This window comes from Tachyglossus aculeatus, chromosome 2, assembly GCF_015852505.1.
Source record: "Tachyglossus aculeatus isolate mTacAcu1 chromosome 2, mTacAcu1.pri, whole genome shotgun sequence".
NCBI classification, from domain to species: Eukaryota; Metazoa; Chordata; class Mammalia; order Monotremata; family Tachyglossidae; genus Tachyglossus; species Tachyglossus aculeatus.
In genome coordinates this window covers 175,600,290-175,625,087 of record NC_052067.1, presented here as the reverse complement: position 1 = coordinate 175,625,087, position 24,798 = coordinate 175,600,290, and the positions used below count along the sequence as shown (strand labels likewise).

The 24,798-nt window shown below is 49.1% G+C and overlaps 1 pseudogene and 2 gene segments (V, D, J or C); all 3 read left to right on the top strand.

Moving 5' to 3' along the window:
* The first annotated feature begins 3,156 nt into the window (after window positions 1–3,156).
* LOC119944296 lies at window positions 3,157–6,419 on the top strand (annotated as a pseudogene).
* Window positions 6,420–12,275: 5,856 nt separating this feature from the next.
* On the top strand, window positions 12,276–12,902 carry LOC119945452. The segment is given in 2 exon segments: window positions 12,276–12,336; window positions 12,462–12,902. Coding segments are annotated over 2 exon segments (420 nt in total).
* Window positions 12,903–17,083: 4,181 nt separating this feature from the next.
* On the top strand, window positions 17,084–21,187 carry LOC119944280. The segment is given in 4 exon segments: window positions 17,084–17,132; window positions 17,257–17,380; window positions 19,658–19,755; window positions 20,811–21,187. Coding segments are annotated over 4 exon segments (648 nt in total).
* Window positions 21,188–24,798: the final 3,611 nt, after the last annotated feature.

The following is a 24,798-nucleotide window of genomic DNA, read 5'->3' as shown; positions in this document are numbered from 1 at the left end:
GGAGGGAGAGAGAGAGAGAGAGAGAGAGAGAGAGAGAGAGAGAGAGAGAGAGAGAGAGAGAGAGTTTTATGTGGGGGCCGAGGAAGGGTGAGGACCTGAAATGAATGGATGTTGCAACATTTTAAAGCGTGAAATTTTGGGTACTTTCTCGTGTAAGCTCCTAAATATTATTCCTAAGGCTCTAATAGGAATATAAATAAAACTAAGATCTACCTGGGTTAGGGACCCCGAGCCCTTCTTCCCTTCCCCCACTCGGAGGCCTAAAATCTATCCAGAGAGAAGGGCCGCTGACCGCCCCCCCCCCCCCACACACACACACACACCAGCGTCCGCTAGGCAAGACGAAGGCCAAAAGATTGAGGCTAAGGGAAGGTCTCCGCCACCCCGCCTCCTCCACCCCTCCTCCCCCACAGCGGGGGCTTGGGATCGCCGCCGCGGCGGACAGAAGGAGGAAAGGAGGAAGGAAAGGACGCCGAGTCCTCAGGACCCTCCCCTCCCCTCACATAGGAGGCCTCACATCAAGCTAGAAAGAAGGGCCGAGGGGCTCCACAACCCACGTCTTCTCCACACCCCACCCCAATCGCGCGCAGGGTGGGAGGCGGGGCGGTCTGGGATAGCAGCCTTGGAGTGGAGGAGGCTGAGCCCTCCAGTAAAAATTGAGGCAAGGACCCACACTTCATTCATTCATTCATTCAACAGTATTTATTGAGCGCTTACTGTGTGCAGAGCACTGTACTAAGCGCTTGGGAAGTACAAGTCGGCAACATATAGAAACGGTTCCTACCCAACAACGGGCTCACAGTCTAGAAGGGGGAGACAGACAACAAAACAGAACATGTAGACAGGTGCCAAAATCGTCAGAACAAATAGAATTAAAGTTATATGCACATCATTAACAAAATAAATAGAATAGTAAATATGTACAAGTAAAATAAATACAGTAATAAATCTGTACAAATATATACAAGTGCTGTGGGGAGCGGAAGGAGGTGAGGAAAAGGGGGGCTCAGTCTGGGAAGGCTTCTTGGAAGAGGTGAGCTCTCAGTAGGGCTTTGAAGGGAAGAAGAGAGCTAGCTTGGCGGTTGTGTGGAGGGAGGGCATTCCAGGCCAGGGGAAGGACATGGGCCGGGGGTCGACGGTGGGACAGGTGAGAACGAGGTATAGTGAAGAGGTTAGAGGCAGAGGAGCGGAGGGTGCGGGGTGGGCTGTAGAAGGAGAGAAGGGAGGTGAGACAGGAGGGGGCGAGGTGAGGAGTTTTTGCTTGATTCGTAGGTTGACAAGCAGCCACTGAAGATTTTTGAGGAGGGGAGTAACATGCCCAGAGTGTTTCTGCACAGAGATGATCCGGGTAGCAGAGTGAAATATAGACTGAAATGGGGAGAGACGGGAGGATGGGAGATCAGAGAGGAGGCTGATGCAGTAATCCAGTCGGGATAGGATGAGAGACTGAAACAGCAAGGTAGCAGTTTGGATGGAGAGGAATGGGAAGATCTTGGCGATGTTGTGGAGGTGAGACCAGAAGGTTTTGGAGATGGATTGGATGTGAGGGATGAACGAGAGAGCGGAGTCGAGGATGACACCAAGGGTGCAGGCTTGTGAGACAGGAAGGATGGTAATGCCGTCTACAGTGATGGGAAACTCAGGGAGACGGCAGGGTTTGGGAGGGTTTGGGAGGGCAGGGTTGTCCTCTCGTTACCTCAAGCTTAATATGTCCAAAACTGAACCCTTTATATTCCCATCCAAACCCTGTCCTCCCACTCATTTTCCCTTTACTGTTGATGGCACCACCATGCTTCCTGTCTCATAAACCTGTAACCTTGGCATTATCCTTGACTCCTCTCTCTACAGATAATCAAGCCATCGCTAAAGCCTGTCAGTTCTACCTTCACAACATCACCAAAATCTGCCCCTTCCTCTCTGCCCACTCTGCTACCACATTAATGAAAGCACTTATGCCATCCTGCCTTGATTATTGTATCAGCCGCCTTGCTGATCTCCCTGTCTCCTGTCTCTCCCCACTCCAGTCCATACTTCACTCAGTTGCCTGATCATTTTCCTTCAAAAACATTCAGACCATGTTTCCTCACTCCTCAAGAAACTCCAGTGGTTGCCCATCCACCTCTGCATCAAACAAAAATGCCTCACCATTGGCTTTAAAGCACTTAATCACCTTACCCCTTCCTATCTCAACTCACTACTCTCTTACTGCAACCCAGCCAGCACACTTCATTCCTCTGGTTCTATCCTTACTGTACCTCGATCTCGTCTATGTCGCTGCCGACCTCTCGCCCACATCCTACCTCTAGCCTTTAACACCTTCCCTCCCATCAGACAAATAATTGCTCTGCCCCACTTCAAAGCCTTATCGAAGGCACATCTCCTCAAAGAAGCCTTCCCTGACTAAGCCCTTCTCTCCTCTTCTCCTACTCCCTTCCGCGTCGCCCTGACTTGCTCCCTTTATTCGTCCTCCCTCCCATCTCTACAGCAGTTATGTTTATATCTGGAATTTATTTATTTATTTATATTAATGTATGTCACCCCCTCTAGACTGTGAGCTCATTGTAGGAAGGGAATGTGTCTGTTTTTTGTTATATGGTTCTCTCTCAAGCACTTAGAACAGTGCTTTGCACACAGTAAGCGCTCAATAAATACGATTCATTCATTCAATCGTATTTATTGAGCGCTTACTGTGTGCAGAGCACTGTACTAAGCGCTTGGGAAGTACAAGTGGGCAACATATAGAGACGGTCCCTATGAATGAATGAATGAATGAATGAATAATCCAAGCCAAATGAGTGAGTACCCAGGGCCCTACAGTCCCTTAGAAGTGACTTTGGGGTAACTGGGGCTAGGAAAGGGTTAAGTGACCCCTAAAGATCCAAGGTCTTTTACAGCGACCCCCAATATCATATTAATCATCATCATCATGACCAGTAGCACTTGTTAAGTGCCCTCGGTGCTCCTGTGCTGTGTACCTGCTGGGCACAGCCGGCTGTGCTAGACACTCTGCAGTCCCACTCACAGTCCCCCTGCATAGGACACCCAGCCAGCATATGAGGAAGATACAAGTTTGTGACATCACAGACAGGCACAGCCAATTGGGTCAGAGGAATCAGCCCTGAGTGGGAGATTTCCCAGTCCGGCCCGGACCCCACCATGGGCCCCAGGCCAGTGTGGTTGGTGGCCATTTGTGTCCTGGGAGCAGGTGAGTCCTGGGCACAGCTGGGAAATCCCCTGGCTGGGCTGTCCGGGCCCCAGCTCCAGCCCTTTCCCTGGCAGCGTCTGACCCCCCCCGCCTCTGCCTCCTGCCTTCTCTCTCCTTCCCCCACAGGCCCCGCGGACGCCGGAGTTGCAGATGGCAGAGTCACCCAGTCCCCCATATACCGGCTGGTCCAGACTGAGGAGAAGGTGACTCTGAGCTGTGAACAGAACATGACCACGAACAGATGTACTGGTACCGGCAGGACCCGGGACTGGGACTGCGGCTAATCCATTATTCTAACAACGTAGACTTGACTGATTTAGGAGACGTCCCGTAGGGATACTCAGTCTCTCGGAAGGAGAAGGCGCACTTCCCCCGACCCTGGCTTCTGCAGACACGAGCCAGTCATCGCTGTATTTCTGCGTGAGCAGTAAAACCACAGGGCTGTAGCATCCCCTCGGCCCCATGCATGAACCTCCCCCGGCCCTGGTCAGGAAGCAGGGAGGGGGAACGGAGGCCTCATCTACCATCGCTGCTACACCATTCACCTTGTCCTTGCAGTTCGTAATCCTAGTGTCATTTTGACTCCTCTCTGTACCCTACTTCCCACATTGAATCTGCCCCAAATCCTGCCATTTCCCCTCCAAAATGTTTCTCGGATCTCACTTCTACCAATCCTGATTCAAAATGGTGTACTCCACCCTTGTTTCAGCCCCCATCCCCTTCCCTTGGACTATTTCATCTGCCTCTGTGCTGGTCTTCCTGCCTTCATGTTCTCTCTCCACTTCTGGCTATCCTACCCTAAGATACTACAGACACCTCCTAAAATTATTTCCTAAACGCATCACTCTCCTACCCAAAATGTCCCTATCAGTGATGGGCTCTCCTGGTCCCTGTTTCTTCTGTCCCACCAGCAGCCTTCCCACTCCATTTCTCTTGTTCCTCTCATAGAAAGCATCTCCCTTCTCCCAACTTCCCTTCCATCGTTCCTGGAACTTTTCCCCCATCCTGCACAACCCTCTTACCTTCTCCAGTTCATTCAACTCACTCTCTGCTTCAGTGGGTTTCTCTAGGTCTCCAGCAGGAGGGGGCAGCATGACACTGTGATGGGCTTTATCCCAAACTTTTTCTGCTGCCAGCTATCAATCAATCAATCAATCGTATTTATTGATTGCTTACTATATGCAGAGTACTCTACTAAGCGCTTGGGAGAGTACAATGCAACAGAATTAGGAGACACATTCCCTGCCCATAATGAGTTTACAATTCACCCCCACCCCAGCCCCACAAAACTTATGTTCATATCTGTAATTTTTTATTTATACTAATGTCTGTCTCCCTCTTTTGACTGTAAACTCATTTTGGGCAGCGAATGTGTTTGTTTATTGTTACAATGTAGTCTCCCAAGAGCTTAGTACAGTGCCCTGCATTCAGTAAGCTCATCCTCCTGTCTCTCCCCACTTCAATCCATACTTCACACCGCTGCCCGGATCGTCTTTGTGCAGAAACGCTCTGGGCATGTTACTCCCCTCCTCAAAAATCTCCAGTGGCTACCAATCAACCTACGCATCAGGCAAAAACTCCTCACCCTCGGCTTCAAAGCTCTTTATCACCTTGCCCCCACCTACCTCACCTCCCTTCTCTTCTTCTACAGCCCAGCCCGCACCCTCTGCTCCTCTGCCACCGCTGACCTCCTTACTGGGCTTCATTCTCGCCTGTCCCACCATTGACACCTGTTCCATGTCCTACCTCTGGCCTGGAATGCCCTCCTTCCACTCATCCACTAAACTAGCTCTCTTCCTCCCTTCAAAGCCCTACTGAGAGCTCACCTCCTCCAGGAGGCCTTCCCAGACTGAGCCCCCTCCTTCCTCTCCCCCTACTCCCCCTCCTCATCCCCCCCGCCTTACCTCCTTCCCCTCCCCACAGCACCTGTATATATGTTTGTACGTATTTGTTACTCTATTTATTTTACTTGTACATATTTATTCTATTTATTTTATTTGGTTTATATGGGGTTTTTTTTGTTGTCTGTCTCCCCATTCTAGACTGTGAGCCCGCTGTTGGGTAGAGACGGTCTCTATATGTTGCAAACTTGTACTTCCCAAGCGCTTAGTACAGCGCTCTGCACACAGTAAGCGCTCAATAAATACGATTGAATGAATGAATGACTGAATGTAGAGGAGATAGACATTAAATGAATAAATAAGTAATTGATAATATGTAATTCAAAGATATTTAGCAGCTTGTTGTCCTCAGGAGTCTTTTACAATCCTTGTCGCTTTACCCTCCTCCCCCTTCTTCTCCCTTAGGCTATCCACCCGGGGGTAGGCGGGGTGGGGTGGGGGAAGCGAGTAACAATAGGCCCTAATAGGTATTAATCACCAGAGCTAATCCCGGAGGAATTTAATTAGAACATTTGTTAAGTATTACTATGTGCCAGGCACTCTACTAAGTGCTGGGATGGATATATGCAAATCGGGTTGAACACAGTCCCTGTCCCACGCGGGGCTCAATCCCCATTTTACAGATAAGGAATTGAGGCACAGAGAAGTGAAGTGACTTGCCCAATGACACACAGCAGACAAGTGGCAGATAGGGATTAGAACCCTTGACCTTCCCCCGTGCTCTATCCACTATGCTAAGAGGCTTCTGTTGATCCCTCCCGTGGGAGAGATCATTAAGCGGATAGTGCCCTTAGGAAGGAGAACCGTGTTTTTACTGTTGAACCAGTGCAAGGTGGGGTGTGCCTGCCGGCGGTATATGAGGGTTTCCTCCCGCTCTAGGGGCCACTAGGATTGCGGGGGCCAAGAGAGGGACTTCCCGCTACCACTCTTCCCACACCCCACCTTCATGACAAATACCATAGCATAATTATTATGTATTGGTACCGGCAGCACCCGGGCCAGGAGCTGTGGCTGATCCATTATACTAGCAATATTCGGATTCACTGAAGAAGGAGATGTCCCACAGGGATATTCGGTCTCTCGGGAGAAGAAGGAGCTCTTCCACTTGACTCTGGATTCTGCGGACCCAAACCAAACATCGCTGTATTTCTGCGCTAGGAGTTTAATCACAGTACTGCGGCGTCCCCTTTCCCCGGTGCACAAACTCCCCGGCCCGGGGCAAAAAGCAGGAAGCAAGCAGTGGGACCAAGGTCTGATCACCTGCTAATTTCTACATCGCTGCTCCACCGTTCTCCTTGTCCTGCAGTTCGTAACCCTGGTGTCATTTTAACTCGTCTTTCTCCCCTACTTCCCACATTGAATCTGTCCCCAAATCAAGCAGTTTTCCCTCCAAAATGTTCCCCAGATTCGCTCCCACCCATCTTGATTCAAAATGATGTACTCCATCCTGGTTCCCGTTCTCATTCTCTCCCCTGATGATGATGATGATGATGGTATTTATTAAGTGCTTTGTGCCAGGTACTGTTCTAAGCGCCAAAAAAGATACAAACCAATGATAATAGTAATAATAATAATGGTATTTGTTAAGCGCTTACTATTTGCCAAGCACTGTTCTAAACGCTGGGGTGGATACAAAGTAATCAGGTTGTCCCACATGGGACTCACAGTCTTAATCCCCATTTTACAGATGAGGGAACTGAGGCACAGAGAAGTTAAGTGACTTGCCCAAGGTCACATAGCAGACAGTTGGAAGAGGGGATTAGAATCCATGACCTCTGACTCCCAAGCCCATACTATTTTCACTAAGCCACACTGCTAATCAGGTTGGACACAGTCCTTGTCCCAAATCGGTCTCACAGCATTAACCCCCATTTTACAAATGAGGTAACTGAGGCCCAGAAAAGTGAAACGACTTGCCCAAGGCCACACAGCCTGGCAGAATCGGGATTAGAACTCATGTCCTTGTGAATCCTAGGCCCATGCTCTAACTACTAGGCCAATATCAGCCTCTGTGCTGGTTTTTTTTTTTACTTCGAGCCTCTCTCCCCTCTTCTGGCTATTCGTCTCTAAGATGTAGAAGAAACAGTCATTAATATGAAAAAATAAGTGATGTATAATATATAATTCAAAGGTATTTACATAAATGCTGTGGGATTGGGGTTGGGGAGAATGTCTAGTGTCCAACGGTCACTGATTGAAGTGCGACAGATGATATAGAAGGAAGAGTGAGCTGGGGAAAAGACAGCTTAATCAGGGAAGGCCTCTTAGAGGAGATGTGATTTTAGTAATACTTGGGAGATGGAAAGAGTGGTGGTCTGGTGAATACAGAGTGGGAGGGAATTCCAGGTTAGGAGGAAATGCTATAAGGAAAAGCGTCGGTGGCTAGATAGACAAGATCAGGGAACAGTGAGAAATTTGGCGCTAGAGGAGTGGAGTGTGTGGGCTGGGCCTCAATGAGAGATTAGTGAGATGAGGTAGGGTCCAGCCAGCCGATTGGGTGCTTTAAAATCAGTGGTAAGGAGTATCTGTTTGATGCAGAAGTGGATCAGCAGCCATTAGAGGTTCTTGAGGAGCAGGGAGACATGAACTGAAAGTTTTTGTTGATAAATGATTCGTGCAGCAGAGGAAAATATGGACTGGAGTGGAGAGAGAGAGGAGGCCTGAAGGTCGGTGAGGAGGCAGATGCAGTAGTCAAGGTGGGATAGGATAAGTGTTTGGATAAGCCTGGTAACAGTTTGGATGGTACTTGGTACTTGTTAAATGCTTACTATTTTCCAAGCACTGTTCTAAGCACTGGGGAAGATATGTGTTAATCAGGTTGGACACAGTCCCTGTCCCATCTAGGGCTCACACTCCTAATCCCTGCTTTTTACAGATGAGGTAACTGATGCCCAGATAAGTTAAGTGGCATGCCCAAGGTCACACAGCAGACAAGTGGTGGAGCCAGGATTAGAACCCATGACCTTCTGATTCCCAGGCCCGTGCTCTACCCACTAGAGGATAGGACAGATTTTAGCAATGTTGTGAAGGTAGAACCGAACTCTTCTCCAAATCTCCATGATGCCCCTAGTTCTAGCCTAGGTCCATTGTCTGTGGAGCCTCCATTATAGGTACACTGAAATTTTTAGACTCACCCAGGACATCTGTGTTCAGTGAGAGTAAGTGTTCTGGTTAAAGGCGAGACCATAATCAAGCACTTATTCTATTAAACCTTGATTACTGCATCAGGCTGCTTGCTGACCTCCCTGCATCCTATCTCTCCTCACCCCTGTCCATATTCAATTCTGCTGCCCAAATCATTTCCCTTCAAAAACGTTCAGAACATGTTTTCCACACTTAATCACCTTGCCCCTTCCTTCCTCACCTCAATACTCTCCTACTACAACCCAGCCAGTGTACGTTGCTCCTCAAATGCTAACCTTCTCACTATACCTCTATCCCATCTATCTCGCTGTCAACCTCTCTCCCACATCCTACTTCTGGTCAGGAATGCCCTCCCTCCTCCGACTAGGCAGATTCATTCATTCAATCATATTTATTGAGCGCTTACTGTGTGCAGAGCACTGTACTATGTGCTTGGGAAGTACAAGTTGGCAACATACAGAGACGGTCCCTACCCAACAGTGGGCTCACAGTCTAGAAGGGGGAGACAGAGAACAAAACAAAACATATTAACAAAATAAAATAAATAGAATAAATATGTACAAATAAAATAAATAAATAGAGTAATAAATACATACAAACACATATACATATATACAGGTGCTGTGGGGAGGGGAAGGAGGTAAGGCGGGAGGGATGGAGAGGGGGAGGAGGGGGAGAGGAAGGAGAGGCTCAGTCTGGGAAGGCCTCCTGGAGGAGGTGAGCTCTCAGTAGGGCCTTGATAAACTGCTCTCCCCAACTTCAAAGCCTTATTGGAGGCACATTCTCCTCCAAGAAGCCTTCCCTGACAAAGTCCTCCTCTCTTTTTCTCCCACTCCCTTCTGTACCGCTCTTGCTCCTTCATTCATCCTCCCTCCCATCCCCATAGTACATAAGTATATATTTGTATATATTTGTAATTTATTTATCTACTTATTTATATTAATGTCTACCTCCCCCTCTAGCCTGTGAGCTTGTTGTGGGCAGGAAAATGTCTGTTTGTTGTTATATTCTACTCTCCCAAGTGCTTGGCACATGCTTTGCACACAGTAAGCACTCAATAAATATGATTGAATGAATAAATGAACCTGAATCACAAAGACCAAAGCCTGGGAGAAAATTATGAGTCTGGAGGAGAGACAAGCTAAGCCCTGGAAATTCTCTCCAGTCTGAGGAGTCTGAGATTTCATGGATTTATCCTTCTTGTCATTGGACTGGAAGCAGACTGACTTAGTGGCAAGAGCCCGGGCTTGGAAGTCAGAGGATGTGTGGTCTAATCCCGGCTCCACTACTAGTCTGCTGTGTAACCTTGGACAAGCCACTTAACTTTTCTGTGCCTCAGTTACCTCATCTGTAAAATGGGGACTAAGACTGTGAGCGCCACATGGAACAACCTGATTACCTTGCATTTACCCCAGCACTTAGAACAGTGCTTGGCGCATAGTAAGTGCTTAACAAATACCGTCATTATTATTATTATTATTAACAGGGCATGTTTTGTTCCCTCAGGCCTCTCGGTGGCCCCCCAAGGGCACCACGCAACTGTGGCATAAGCTTGCTGCCCTGGAAATAGTGACCTAAAGACCCAAAACCCTTTGGCGAAGTGGGCTCTTGCGGTCCCGCAGCCACCCTAAGCCCCTAAGCAACCCTAAGCCCTCCAGACTTGCTACCACTTCCCCCACGAGAGAAAGATGCAAAGGATTCTGGTACAATCAATCAATAATATTTACTAAGTGCTTATTGTGGGCAGAGCACTGTACCGAGAGCTCAGGAGAGCGCCACAGAGTTGGTAGACAGGCTCTTGCCCTCAAGAAGCTTATGGTCTAGATTGGGAGACAGACATTAAAAGAAGTTACAGATAGGGGAAACATCCGAGAATAAGGACTGTGCATAAATGGAGTGGAGGTGCAGTGGTGAATCCCTAAATGTCTAGGAAGCATGGACTTAAGTGCAAAGGCAATGAAGTAGGGTGGGAAAATAGAGTGGGGAGATGAGAGGTTAGTCAAGGAAAACTTATGGGACATGTGATTTTAGAAAGCCTTTGAAATTGGAGGTCTGTCAGATTGGAAGGGAAAAGGAGTTTTAGGCAGGAGAGAGAGTACGGTGGCCCCATTTTTCTCCACAGAATCGGGAAGCAGGGTGGCCTCGTGGAAAGAGCAGGGCCCTAGGAGTCAGAGGACCTGGGTTCTAAAATTGGCTCTGCCACTGTGACACTAGGCAAGTCACTTCACTTCTCTTTGCCTCAGTTGCCTCATCTGTAAAATGGAGATTAAGACTGGGAACAACACATGGGACATGGACTGTGTCCAACCTGATTAGCTTGTATCTACTCCAGCGCTTAGTACAGTGCCTGGCACATAGTAAACACTTAAGTGCCATGAAAAAAATAATAATTACCACACATACCTGTCTTCTGGGCGTGCTCACACACGTATTAATTAATTAATTAATTAATTCAATTTTTTGAGCGCTTACTGTGTGCAGAGCACTGTACTAAGTGCTTGGGAAGTACAAGTCGGCAACATATAGAGACGGTCCCTACCCAACAATGAGCTCACGGTCTAGAAGGGGGAGACAGACAACAAAACAAACCATGTAGACAGGTGTCAAAATCATCAGAACAAATAGAATTATACTTATTAGAATTAACTTGTACTTCCCAAGCACTTAGTACAGTGCTCTGCACACAGTAAGCGCTCAATAAATACGATTGAATGATGAATGAATGAATGAATTATAGCTATATGCACATCATAAACAAAATAAATAGAATAGTAAATATGTACAAGTAAAATAAATAGAGTAATAAATCTTTACAAATATATACAAGTGCTGTGGGGAGGGGAGGGAGTTAGGGTGGGGGGGATGGGGAGGAGGAGAGGAAAAAGGGGGCGCAGTCTAGGAAGACCTCCTGGAGGAGGTGAGCTCTCACTAGGGCTTTGAAGGGAGGAAGAGAGCTAGCTGGGCAGATGTGTGGAGGGAGGGCATTCCAGGCCAGGGGAAGTATGTGGGCCGGGGTCGACGGCGGGACAGGGGAGAACGAGGCACAGTGAGGAGGTTAGCGGCAGGGGAGCAGAGGGTGCGGGCTGGGCTGGAGAAGGAGAGAAGGGAGGTGAGGTAGGAGGGGGCGAAGTGATGGACAGCCTTGAAGCCAAGAGTGAGGAGCTTTTGCTTGATTCGTAGGTTGACAAACAGCCACTGGAGAGTTTTGAGGAGGGAGTAACATGCCCAGCGCGTTTCCGTAGAAAGATAATCCGGGCAGCAGAGTGAAGTATACAATGAAGCAGGGAGAGACAGGAGGATGGGAGATCAGTGAGGAGGCTGATGGAGTAATCCATTCGGGATGGGATAAGAGATTGAAACAGCAAGGTAGCAGTTTGGACGGAGAGGAAAGGGCGGATCTTGGGGATGTTGTGGAGGAGAGACCGGCAGGTTTTGGTGACGGATTGGATGTGTGGGGTGAACGAGAGAGTAGAGTCGATGATGACACCAAGGTTGCGGGCTTGTGATACGGGAAGGATGGTGGTGCCGTCTACAGTGACGGGAAAGTAAGGGAGAGGACAGGGTTTGGGAGGGAAGATAAGGAGTTCAGTCACGAACCTCAGACTCCTCCTCTATCTCCGAGTCCATCTCTGGAATGACCAGGAAGGTAGTCGGGGAGGGAACAGAGCCACAGAGAGACAAGGTCAGTCATGCCAGAGCAGAGGAGAGGAGGAATGGTGTGGGCTTGGAGAAACAGCCAATGTCAGAAGTCTGATTTAAGAATGAAAATGGTTCATTTCTTCGGGCACAAGCAGCGGGAAGGCGAGAGAAGCAGAGCTAACTGAACACTGGACCAGGCTGGGAATTCAGATCTCCTCCTCCTCCTCCTGTGGCTGCAGGGCACGCCCACCTCTGTGCAAGCCTCCCAACGCAGCTTATTGGGTACAGACGAGATTGTGACATCACATAGTAGGCCAATAGGACCTGACGAGTCCAAGCCCAAATGTGGGGAAACGGCCGCGAACCGGGACAACCTCCAGTCCGGCCCCGACCCCGCTATGGGCCCCGGGCCTGTGTGGCTGGTGGCCGTTTGTGTCCTGGGAGCAGGTGGGTCCTGGGCGCAGACGGGAAATCCCCCGCCTGGGCTGGCCGGGCCCCAGCTCCAACCCCTTCCCTGGCAGAGTCTGGACCCCGGCCTCTGCCTCCTGACGTCTTTCTCCTTCCCCCGACAGGCCCCGTGGACACAGAAGTCACCCAGACCCCCAGATACTTGCTGGCCCGGACTGGGGAGAAAGTCACGGTGAACTGCCAACCGCACGAGAACCATGAGACCATGTACTGGTACCGGCAGGACCCGGGTCTGGGGCTGCGGCTGATCCATTACTCCCAGACAAAAGGCCATACCCAGGAGGGAGACATCCCTCAGGGGTATTCCGTCTCTAGGGAGGTGAAGGAGTTCTTCCCCCTGACGCTGGGGCCTGCGGACACGAAGCAGTCTTCGCTGTATTTCTGCGCGAGCAGTGTAACCACAGCGCTGCAGTGGCCCCTCCGCCCTGTGCACGAACCTCCCCCGGCCCGGGGCAGGAAACCCAGGGTGGGCTAAAGGCCCACAGACCTGCCTTAGCCTCCGACTCGCTGGAGATCCGGGCCAGGTCCTGAATCATGGTGTCGAGACCGACAAAAAAAAAAAAATCATCAATTGCAGCAACACAACACAAGGGGTTTATATTGCAACATTAATACATAGCCGTATGGGTGAGGACAGACACAGTCTACCGCCCTAAAAGAGGTCTCAATCGTATCCCTAAAAGGTGGGAGAGGTACTATTTATAGTCTGTGGTGGGCATGGTGTTCCTTCACCCAGCAACAGATTCCAATTACGAATGTCTCCAGTTTTCTGAAGTAAAGCTGCAGACAGGGTGTGGCTGAAATTGACAACAGGGGAAGGGGGTGGCTGAAGTATGATTGAGGAAAGCAAGATAGATTAATGCAAAATGGAGACTGAAAACAAAATGGAGTGAGGTTGGTTAAGAGTTGGTTTCCACAGTGGTCATCCTCATCCTGGGTACTCCTGTTCCCACTTTCTCCAGGATGGTGATGATGACACCAGACCCATACCCTGGACTGTAACACTACCAGAGGGTGTGCACATAAAACTTAACTTCCCTCTCAAACCCTGCCCTCTCCCTTACTTTCCCGTCACTGTAGACATCACTACCATCCTTCCTTTCTCACAAGCCCGCAACCTTGGTGTCATCCTTGACTCTGCTCTCTCGTTCACCCCACACATCCAATCCGTCACCAAAACCTGCAGGTCTCTCCTCCACATCACCAAGATCTGCCCTTTCCTCTCCATTCAAACTGCTACCTTGCTGGTTCAATCTTTCATCCTATCCCGACTGGATTACTGCCTCAGTCTCCTCTCTGATCTCCCATCCTCCTATCTCTCCCCACTTCAGTCTATACTTCACGCTGCTGCCCATATCATCTTTGTGCAGAAACGCTCTGGGCATGTTACTCCCCTCCTCAAAACTCTCTGGTGGCTACCAGTCAACCTATGCATCAAGCAAAATCTCCTCATTCTGGGCTTCAAGGCTCTCCATCACCTCACCCCTCCTACCTCACCTCCCTTCTCTCCTTCTACAGCCCAGCCTACACCCTCTGCTCCTCTGCCGCTAACCTCCTCATTGTGCTTCGTTCTCGCCTGTCCTGTCATCGACCCCTGGACCATGTCCTCCCCCTGGCCTTGAATGCCCTCCCTCTGCACATCTGCCCAGCTAGCTCTCCTCCTCCCTTCAAAGCCCTACTGAGAGCTCACCTCCTCCAGGAGGCCTTCCCAGACTGAGCCCCCTTTTCCCTCTCCTCGTCCCCACCCCCCCGCCCTACCTCCTTCCCCTCCCCACAACACCTGTATATATGTTGGTACAGATTTATTACTCTATTTATTTTACTTGTACATATTTACTATTCTATTTTGTTAATGATGTGCATCTAGCTTTACTTCTATGTATTCTGATGACTTGACACTCGTCCACATGTTTCGTTTTGTTGTCTGTCTTCCCTTCTAGATTGAGCCCGTTGTTGGGTAGGGACCGTCTCTATATGTTGCCAACTTGGACCAACCAAGTGCTTAGTACAGTGCCCTGCACACAGTAAGCACTCAATAAATACTAATGAATGAATGAATGAATCAGACTCTGTCCACCAGCCATCTTCAATTTAGCAAGCCTTCCTTTCTTTGATGGTAGTCCCCCACACTGGACTTGTTTCGCCTATTGGGCACCGACCCCACACCTGAACAGAGACGCCCTGCAGCGCTCAAATCACTTCTCACGTCCACCTTCCTTTCCATCTTCTTCCTCTGCCTACAATCCCTCATCCCAGTCATGTGGCCCCATGTATACTTTTAATGCTGTGCAGCCAAAACTAATAATTGCAGTTTTTATTAAGTTCTTACTATGTATCAAGCACTGAACCAAGTGCTAGGGTAGATACAAGATAATTAGGTCCCACATGGGGCTCACATTCTAAGTAGGAAGGAGCACAGGTATTGAATCCCCATTCAACGGCTCCTACTCTTTCTTAATCCTCCTCGACCTCTCGGCTGCCTTTGACACTGTGGACCATCCCTTTCTCCTCAACACGCTATCCAACCTTGGCTTCACAGACTCCATCCTCTCCGGGTTCTCCTCTTATCTCTCCGGCTGTTCATTTTCAGTCTCCTCTGCGGGCTCCTCCCCGCCCTCCCATCTGAGCCCCAGCTCCAGTCCTTTCCCTGGCAGTGTCTGGGCCCCAGCCTCTGCCTCCTGCCTTCTCTCTCCTTCCCCCACAAGCCCTGCTGATTCCAGAGCTGCAGATGGCAGAGTCACCCAGAACCCCAGAATGGAGGAACAGAGAAGTGAAGTGACTTGCCCGAGGTCACACAGCAGACAAGTAATTGAACTGGGATTAGAACCCAGGTGCTCTGACTCTAAGGTCCATGCTTTATCCACTAGACCACGCTTAACATTATTATTATTATTATTATTATTATTCTCATCAGTCATTAACCTACATGACGATCACAGTCTAAATCGGAGGAGAATTTAATCTGCATTTTTATAGATGCAGTAACTGAAACACAGATAAGTGAAGTGACTTTCCCAAGGTCACACAGCAGAAGAAAGAGCACGGGCTTGGGATTCAGAGGCTGTGGGTCCTAATCCCGGATCTGCCTCTTGTCTGCTGTGTGACCTGGGCAAGCTGTTTGACTTCTCTGTGTCTCAGTTCCCTCATCTGTAAAATGACGATTAAGACTGTGAGCCCCATGTGGGACAACCTGATCACCTTGCATCTATCCCAGCACTAAATACAATACCTGGCACAAAGTAAGGGCTTAACAAACGCCATAGTAACAATAATAATTACCGTTATTTATTACCATTATTAATAATAATAATTATCATTATTATTATTAAGTGGCAGAGCTGGATTTAGAACCAAGGTCTTCTGACTCCCAGGCCTGTGCTCTTACCACTAGGTCATGTTGCTCCTCTGACATATTACTTAAATCCCTGCAATCTGGTTACACTCTTGGGGACCTCCTGGCACCCTACATAGAGTAGGGGATGCTGAGCTGTCAGCAGGATCTGAACCACAGAGCATGCTCTAGACCTGGGGAAGGGACAAACCTTCATCAGTCAAACATCAAGAATATTTATTGAGCCCTCACTGTGTGCCAAGCATTGTCCTAAACTCTTTCAAGGGAGTACAACTAAGTTACTAGAAGTGATCACAGCCCTTAAGGTGTTTACAATCCAGACAGGGAGATAGACATTAACATAAATGAGAAGTAGACCAGCCTATTGGAACGAACACAGGACTGTGAATCAGGAGACTTGGATTCCAAACCCAAATCCTTCACATCCCTGCTTTGTGACTAGGCAAGTCATTTCACTTCTCTGTGCCTCAGTTCTTTCATCTGTAAAATGATTGCTTAATGAAGGCATTTATTAAGCGCTTACTATGTGCAGAGCACTGTTCTAAGCTCTGGGGAGGTACAAGGTGATCAGGTTGTCCCACGAGGGGCTCACAGTCGTAATCCCCATTTTACAGATGAGGTAACTGAGGCACAGAGAAGATAAGTGACTTGCCCAAAGTCACACAGCTGACAATTGGCAGAGCCAGGATTTGAACCCATGACCTCTGACTCCGAAGCCCGGGCTCTTTCCACTGAGCCACGCTGCTTAGAGAAGCAGCGTGATTGCTTGATTGAGAGATACATTAAAACACAACATGGACGAAGACACACAATTAGGACAAAATGAGCAGGAAGCTTTGACTACAGCAGAATTTCAGGCCCCTTGGGCTCAGAGCTCAGGATACCCCCAAAGCCACAGCAGCCACTCCAGCAACCACCAGTGTTCCTGGGTTTTATGGAGGGCTAGAGCTGCCGGGGTTTCCTCTTTCCCACCAGAGTGATGGGAGGCAGGACGGGATGGAGTCTACTCAGGGATGCACTGTTTCTCATAGTGACATATGCATCCTACTTCCTTATGGGCCCTTATCTTTCCTTGTTCTCCCACAATTTTTATATGACATGTGTCAGTCTCCCCCATTAGCTTGTGCCTTGCTGATTGATAGAAAACAGCAATAAGCCTGGAAGTCAATAAGAGAGGTGTTGTTGCTGTGCCGAAGAGAGGGCCAGGTTAGAGCAGATGAAGATGGGATATCATAGACAGACGCCCCCAGTGGGACCTGAGGAATCCAAGTGCCACACATAACGTGGGAAGGAGGGGGATACGGAAAGTAGGAGACGCCCCAGTCCGTCTCTGCACGTAGTAAGCACTCAATAAATATTAATTGTGACCCCACCATGGACCCCAGGCCAGTGTGGTTGGTGGCCGTTTGTGTCCTGGGAGCAGGTGAGTCCTGGGAGCAGAAGGGAAATCCCCTGCCTGGACTAGCCGAGTCCCAGCTCCAGCCCTTTCCCTGGCAGGGTTAGGGCCCCGATCTCTGCCTCCTGCCTTCTCTCTCCTTCCCCCACAGGCCCTGTTGATTCCGGAGCTGCAGATGGCAGAGTCTCCCACAACCCCAGACACCTACTGGCACAGAAGGGGATGGAGGCGACCCTGAGCTGTGAACAGACTAAGGGTCACAGTCACATGTACAGGTCAGGGCCTGCAGCTGATGTATTACTCTATTGGAAAAGAAGAAAAGACCAAGGATGAAGCCCCAGGTGAATTTGATGTCAGTTGGACTGAAACGCAGTTTCTTCCTCAAATACTCTGCTGCAAAGATGACAGATTCGTCTGTCTGTACTTCTGTGTGAGAGCAGCCACAGTGAGGCAGGATCCCCTCTGCCCTGTGCACATATGTGCCCCGGCCCATGTCAGGAAGTGAGCTGGCAGAGAGTTGGCTGCTGGGCACAGAGCCAGATGAGCGCAGACCATGCCCTCACCCACTGAGGGAAAGGCACAATCAGAGTCACCCCAGATCTGAGTCTCCTGGTCATCACCATTACATCTTGTCTAGGACCCAAACCTGGCTCCACTGCAGCCTCATGAAATTCTTTCAGTAATAATTATAATGATATAATATCATTTTAATGATAGCAGCATTTGTTAAGTACGTATGATATGCCAAACACTGTACTATGCGCTGGTGTAGGCACAAGACAATCAGTTCACAAACTGGGCTCACATTAAAAATTAGAGAGCAGGATTTAATCCCCATTTTACAGATGAGGGTAATTATGATGGTATTTGTTAAGCACTAACTATGTGCCAAGCACTGTTCTAAGCACTGGGGTAGATACAAGGTAATCAGGTTGTCCCACTTGGGGCTCACAGTCTTAATCCCCATTTTACAGATGAGGTAACTGAGGCACAGGAAAGTTAAGTTACTTGCCCAGAGTCACACAGCTGATAAGAGGCAGAGCCGGGATTAGAACTCACGAAGGGTGAGGAGGCACAGAGGAAGGGAAGTGACTTGCCCAAGCTTACGCAACAGACAAATGGCAGAGTCAGGATCAGAGCCCAGCTCCTCAGACTCTCAGGCCCCGGGCTTTATCCATTTGACCAACCTGCTGCCTCCATGGAGCAGTGGAATTAGAAGCAGTGTGGCTCAGTGGAAAGAGCCCGGTCTTTGGAGTCAGAGGTCACGGGTTCAAATCCAGGCTCTGCCAATTGTCAGCCGTGTGACTTTGGGCAAGTCACTTAACTTCTCTTGTGCCTCAGTTACCTCATCTGTAAAAGGGGGATTAAGACTGTGAGCCCCATGTGGGACAACATAGTTTACCTTGTACCCCCTCCCCCCCCCCCGTGCTTAGAACAGTGCTTGGCACATAGTAAGCGCTTAACAAATACCATCATCATCATCATTCATTCATATTTATTAAGCGCTTGTGTGCAGAGCACTGTACTAAGCACTTGGGAAGTATAAGTCGGCAACATATAGAGATGGTCCCTACCCAACAATGGGCTCACAGTCTAGAAGGAATCCAGCCCAGGGTTCAGGGATAAAGGTCACAAGAGTCATTTGGAAGAAATCGCACAGGGGCCTGAGACCCTCTGGCTTTCCATTCCTGCAGTCCCATCTACACACATACACACATGCACGTGCGCACACACATATGCACGCACACGCACACATGATGCCACTCCCAATTTCATCACCAGGGAAAGGAGAAAAGTATTCTCGTACTTGGATAGAGCTAGGGCCTGGGAGTCAGAAGGTCATGTGTTCTAATCTCAGCTCTGCCACTTGTCTGATGTGTGATTTGGGCAAGTCATTTCACTTCTCTGTGCCTCAGTTACCTCATCTGTAAAATGGGGATTGAGACTAAGAGCCCCACATGGGACAGGGACTGTGTCCAACTCAATTTGCTTGTATCCACCCCAGCCTGGCACACAGTAAGTGCTCAACAAATACCATTATTATTATTATTATTATTATTAGTGTTATTAAACCCACTTTCTCCTTAGAATCTCTTGTACATAGATCTGCCTTCTTCATGCACAGGCGCACACAAACACATACACACACATGGACTTCCAAACTCAGACTTCCCTCCCCATTTCTGCACAGGGTTCATCTTTGGCATGATCAGGAGGGTGGGCAGGGAGGGGGCACAGAGGGCAGGGCATAGTCAATCACAGAAGAGACGGGAGAGAGACGAAGGTCCGTGGGCACGGTCAGGGAGAAATGCCAGTGCTGAACCTCTGATTCAAGAGTGCACGGGAGTCACTTCTCTGGGCACAAGCAGTGGGAGAGTCGGGGAAGCAGAGTCAACAGAACTGGACAGTGGACCAGGCTGGGAATTCAGATTTTCTCTCCTCCTGTGCCTGCAATGTGCAAGGCAACCAACACAGCCTATTGGGAAGAGATCACATTGTGACATCACAGACACAACCAATGGGACCTGAGGAGTCCAAGCCCCACATTTCAGGGAAAACAGCCCTGAACAGGGAGAAGGCCCAGTCTGCCCCGACCCTGCCATGGGCCCCAGGCCAGTGTGGCTGCTGGCCATTTGTGTCCTGGGAGCAGGTGAGTCCCGGGCGCAAATGGGAAATTCGCACATCCGCACATCCACCAAGCTAGCTCTCTGCCTCCCTTCAAGGCTCTACTGAGAGCTCACCTCCTCCAGAAGGCCTTCCCAGACTGAGCCCCCTCCTTCCTCTCCCCCTCCTCCCCCTCTCCATCCCCCCAGCCTTACCTCCTTCCCTTCCCCACAGCACCTGTATATATGTTGGTATGTATTTATTACTCTATTTATTTATTTTACTTCCCTTCCCCACAGCACCTGTATATATGTTGGTACGTATTTATTACTCTATTTATTTATTTTACTTGTACGTATTCCATTTATTTTATTTTGTTAATATGTTTTGTTTTGTTCTCTGTCTCACCCTTCTAGACTGTGAGACTGTGACACGCAAATTCGTGAAGCGTTCCATATTTTTCCGCCAAGCTAGCTCTCTTCCTCCCTTCAAGGCCCTGCTGAGAGCTCACCTCCTCCAGGAGGCCTTCCCAGACTGAGCCCCTTCCCTCCTCTCCCCCTCGTCCCCCTCTCCATCCCCCCATCTTACCTCCTTCCCTTCCCCACAGCACCTGTATATATGTATATATGGTTGTACATATTTATTACTCTGTTTATTTATTTATTTATTTATTTTACTTGTACATTTCTATCCTATTTATTTTATTTTGTTGGTATGTTTGGTTCTGTTCTCTGTCTCCCCCTTTTAGACTGTGAGCCCACTGTTGGGTAAGGACTGTCTCTATGTGTTGCCAATTTGTACTTCCCAAGTGCTTAGTACAGTGCTCTGCACATAGTAAGCGCTCAATAAATACGATTGATTGATTGCTTGATTGTGAGCCCACTGTTGGGTAGGGACCGTCTCTATATGTTGCCAACTTGTACTTCCCAAGCGCTTAGTACAGTGCTCTGCACACAGTAAGCGTTCAATAAATACGATTGAATGAATGAATGAATGAATGAAATCCCCCAGCTGGGCTGGCCAGGCCCCAGCTCCCAACCTTTCCCTGGCAGTGTCTGGCCCCGGCCTTTGCCTCCTGACTTCTGTCTCCTTCCTCAACAGGCTCCGTGGACACAGACGTCATCCAGACCCCCAGATACTTGCTGGCCCAGACTGGGGAGAAGGTGAAGGTGAACTGTAAACGGCATGAGAACCACGAGGTCATGTACTGGTACCGGCGGGACCCGAGGCAGGGGCTGCAGCTTATCTATTTCTCCCAGACGAAAGGAGATATCCAGGAGGGAGACATCCCACAGGGATATTTGGTCTCTCGGGAAGAGAAGGAGCACTTCCTCCTGACCATGGAGTCTGTGGGCATGAGCCAGTCATCACTGTATTTCTGCGCGAGCAGTGTAACCACAGCGCTGCAGTGTCCCCTCCGCCCCGTGCACGAACCACCCCCGGCCCGGGGCAGGAGCAGGGAGGAGAGAAAGGGCTGAAGACCCAGACACCTGGCTCAGCCTCTGACTTGCTGGCCAAGGTCTGGACACCCTGGTCCCCGGAACCACCTGGAGGGCAGGGCTGGGCAGAGACACAGTCACCCCCAACCTGGAATTTCCCGGTGGGAATTTTTACTCATTTATTTTTCCAAAAAACGAAGCTCACCACCCATAACAAGCAGCTTGGCTTCCTCTGCCCCAGTAGCAGGAAAATGTTAGGAAACTGAGAAACAGCATGGCCTAATGTATACAGCCTGGGCCTGGTGGTCAGAGAATCTGGGTTCTAATCCCAACTCTGCCACTTGTCTGCTTTGAATTTGGGCAAGTCACTTAACTTCTCTGTGCCTCAGCTACCTCATCTGTAAAATGAGGATTAAGACTGTGACCCAATGTAGGACGGGGACTGTGTCCATCCTGATTATTTTAAAGAAGTGTGGCTTAGTAGAAAGAGTAGGGGCTTGGGAGTCAGAGGTTGTGGGTTCTAATCCCAGCTCTGCTGCTTGTCAGCTGTGTGACTTCGGGCAAATCACTTAACTTCTCTGTGCCTCAGTTACCTCATCTGTAAAATGGGGATGAAGACTGTGAGCCCCACATGGGACAACCTGATCACTTTGTATCCCCCCACAGTGCTTAGAACAGTGCTTTGCACATAGTAAGCGCTTAACAAATGCCATCATCATTATTATTATTATTAAAATGGGGATTAAGACTGTGAGCCCCACATGGGACAATGTGATAACCTTGTATTTACCCCAGTGCTTAGAACAATGCTTGGCACATAGTAAGCACTTAACAAATGACATCATCATTATTATTATTATTTTGTATCTACCCCAGCACTTAGTACAGTGTCTGGCACATAATAAGTGCTTAACAAATGCCGTTTTTTAAGAAAGTCCCAGGTGTGATGTGGAAGAGCTTGGTGAGATTCCTGCTCATTTGTCCAAGGGGCACCATCTTCAGGAAGTCCTCTGAGGAAACCAAGTGGAACCACTGTAATTAATTTATTTATATTGAGTGGGAAGGAAATGTGTCTGTTTACTGTTATATTGTACTCTCCCAAAATCTTAGTACAGTACTTTGCACACAGGAGTAGTGTGGCTCAGTGGAAAGAACCCGGGCTTTGGAGTCAGAGGTCATGGGTTCAAATCTCCGCTCCGCCACTTGTCAGCTGACAGGGTCAGAAGGATCTGGATTCTAATTTTGGCTCTGCCATTTGTCTGCTGTGTGACCTTGGACAAGCCACTTAACTCCTTTGGGCCTCAGTTACCTGATCTGTGAAATAGGAATTAAGATCATGCGCCCTATGTGGGACTCATAGTTATCGCCCCATATCCCTCCTACCATTCCTTTCCAAACTCCTTGAACGAGTTGTCTACACGCGCTGCCTAGAATTCCTCAACAACAACTCTCTCCTCAACCCCCTCCAGTCTGGCTTCCGTCCCCTACATTCCACTGAAACTGCCCTCTCAAAGGTCACCAATGACCTCCTGCCTGCCAAATCCAACAGCTCATACTCTGTCCTAATCCTCCTCGACCTCTCAGCTGCCTTTGACACTGTGGACCACCCCCTTCTCCTCAACACGCTATCTGACCTTGGCTTCACAGACTCCGTCCTCTCCTGGTTCTCCTCTTATCTCTCCGGTCATTCTTTCTCAGTCTCTTTTGCAGGCTCCTCCTCCCCCTCCCATCCTCTTACTGTGGGGGTTCCCCAAGGTTCAGTACTTGGTCCCCTTCTGTTCTCGATCTACAGGCAGTCCCTTGGTGACCTCATTCGCTCCCACGGCTTCAACTATCATCTTTACGCTGATGACACCCAGATCTACATCTCTGCCCCTGCTCTCTCCCCCTCTCTCCAGGCTCGCATCTCCTCCTGCCTTCAGGACATCTCCATCTGGATGTCTGCCCGCCACCTAAAGCTCAACATGTCGAAGACTGAACTCCTTGTCTTCCCTCCCAAACCTTGCCCTCTCCCTGACTTTCCCATCTCTGTTGACTGCACTACCATCCTTCCCATCTCACAAGCCCGAAACCTTGGTGTCATCCTCGACTCCGCTCTCTCATTCACCCCTCACATCCAAGCCGTCACCAAAACCTGCCGGTCTCAGCTCCGCTACATTGCCAAGATCTGCCCTTTCCTCTCCATCCCAACCGCTACCCTGCTCATTCAAGCTCTCATCCTATCCCATCTGGACTACTGCATCAGCCTTCTCTCTGATCTCCCATCCTCGTGTCTCTCTCCACTTCAATCCATACTTCATACTGCTGCCCGGATTATCTTTGTCCAGAAACACTCTGGGCATATTACTCCCCTCCTCAAAAATCTCTAGTGGCTACCAATCAATCTGCGCATCAGGCAGAAACTCCTCACCCTGGCTTCAAGGCTGTCCATCACCTCGCCCCCTCCTACCTCACCTCCCTTCTCTCCTTCTACAGCCCAGCCCGCACCCTCCGCTCCTCCGCCGCTAATCTCCTCACCGTACCTCGTTCTCGCCTGTCCAGTCCTCGACCCCCGGACCACGTCATCCCCCGGGCCTGGAATGCCCTCCCTCTGCCCATCTGCCAAGCTAGCTCTCTTCCTCCCTTCAAGGCCCTACTGAGAGCTCACCTCCTCCAGGAGACCTTCCCAGACTGAGCCCCTTCCTTCCTCTCCCCCTCGTCTCCCTCTCCATCCCCCCATCTTACCTTCTTCCCTTCCCCACAGCACCTGTATATATGCATATATGTTTGTACATATTTATTACTCTATTTATTTATTTATTTTACTTGTACATATCTATTCTATTTATTTTATTTTGTTGGTATGTTTGGTTTTGTTCTCTGTCTCCCCCTTTTAGACTGTGAGCCCACTGTTGGGTAGGGACTGTCTCTATATGTTGCCAATTTGTACTTCCCAAGTGCTTAGTACAGTGCTCTGCACATAGTAAGCGCTCAATAAATACGATTGATGATGATGATGATGATGATGACAGGGACTGTGTCCAACCTGATTAATTCATATCTACTCCAATGCTTAGCACTACAGAAAGCAGCATGGCTCAGTGGAAAGAGCCCAGGTTTGGGAGTCAGAGGTCATGGGTTCTAATCCCACTCCATCACTTGTCAGCTGTGTGACTTTGGGCAAGCCACTTCACTTCTCTGGGCCTCAGTTACCTTATCTGGAAAATGGGGATTAAGTCTGTGAGCCCACATGGGACAACTTGATTACCTTGTATCTACCCCAGCACTTAGAACAGTGCTTTGCACATAGTAAGTGCTTAATAAATGCCATTATTATTATTATTATTACAGAAAGCACCCAATAAATACCACTGAATTGAATGGAACCACTCAGGCCATCTGGATAATAAGCAGCATGGCTCAGTGGAAAGAGCACGGGCTTGGGAGTCAGAAATCATGGGTTCTAATCCCGGCTTCGCCACTTGTCAGCTGTGTGACTTGGGGCAAGTCACTTAAGTTCTCTGTGCCTTAGTTCCCTCATCTGTAAAATGGGGATTAAGACTGTGAGCCCCACGTGGGACAACCTGATTACCTTGTATTCCCCCCTACCCCCAGTACTTAGAACAGTGCTTGGCACATAGTAAGCACTTAACAAATACCATCATTATTAT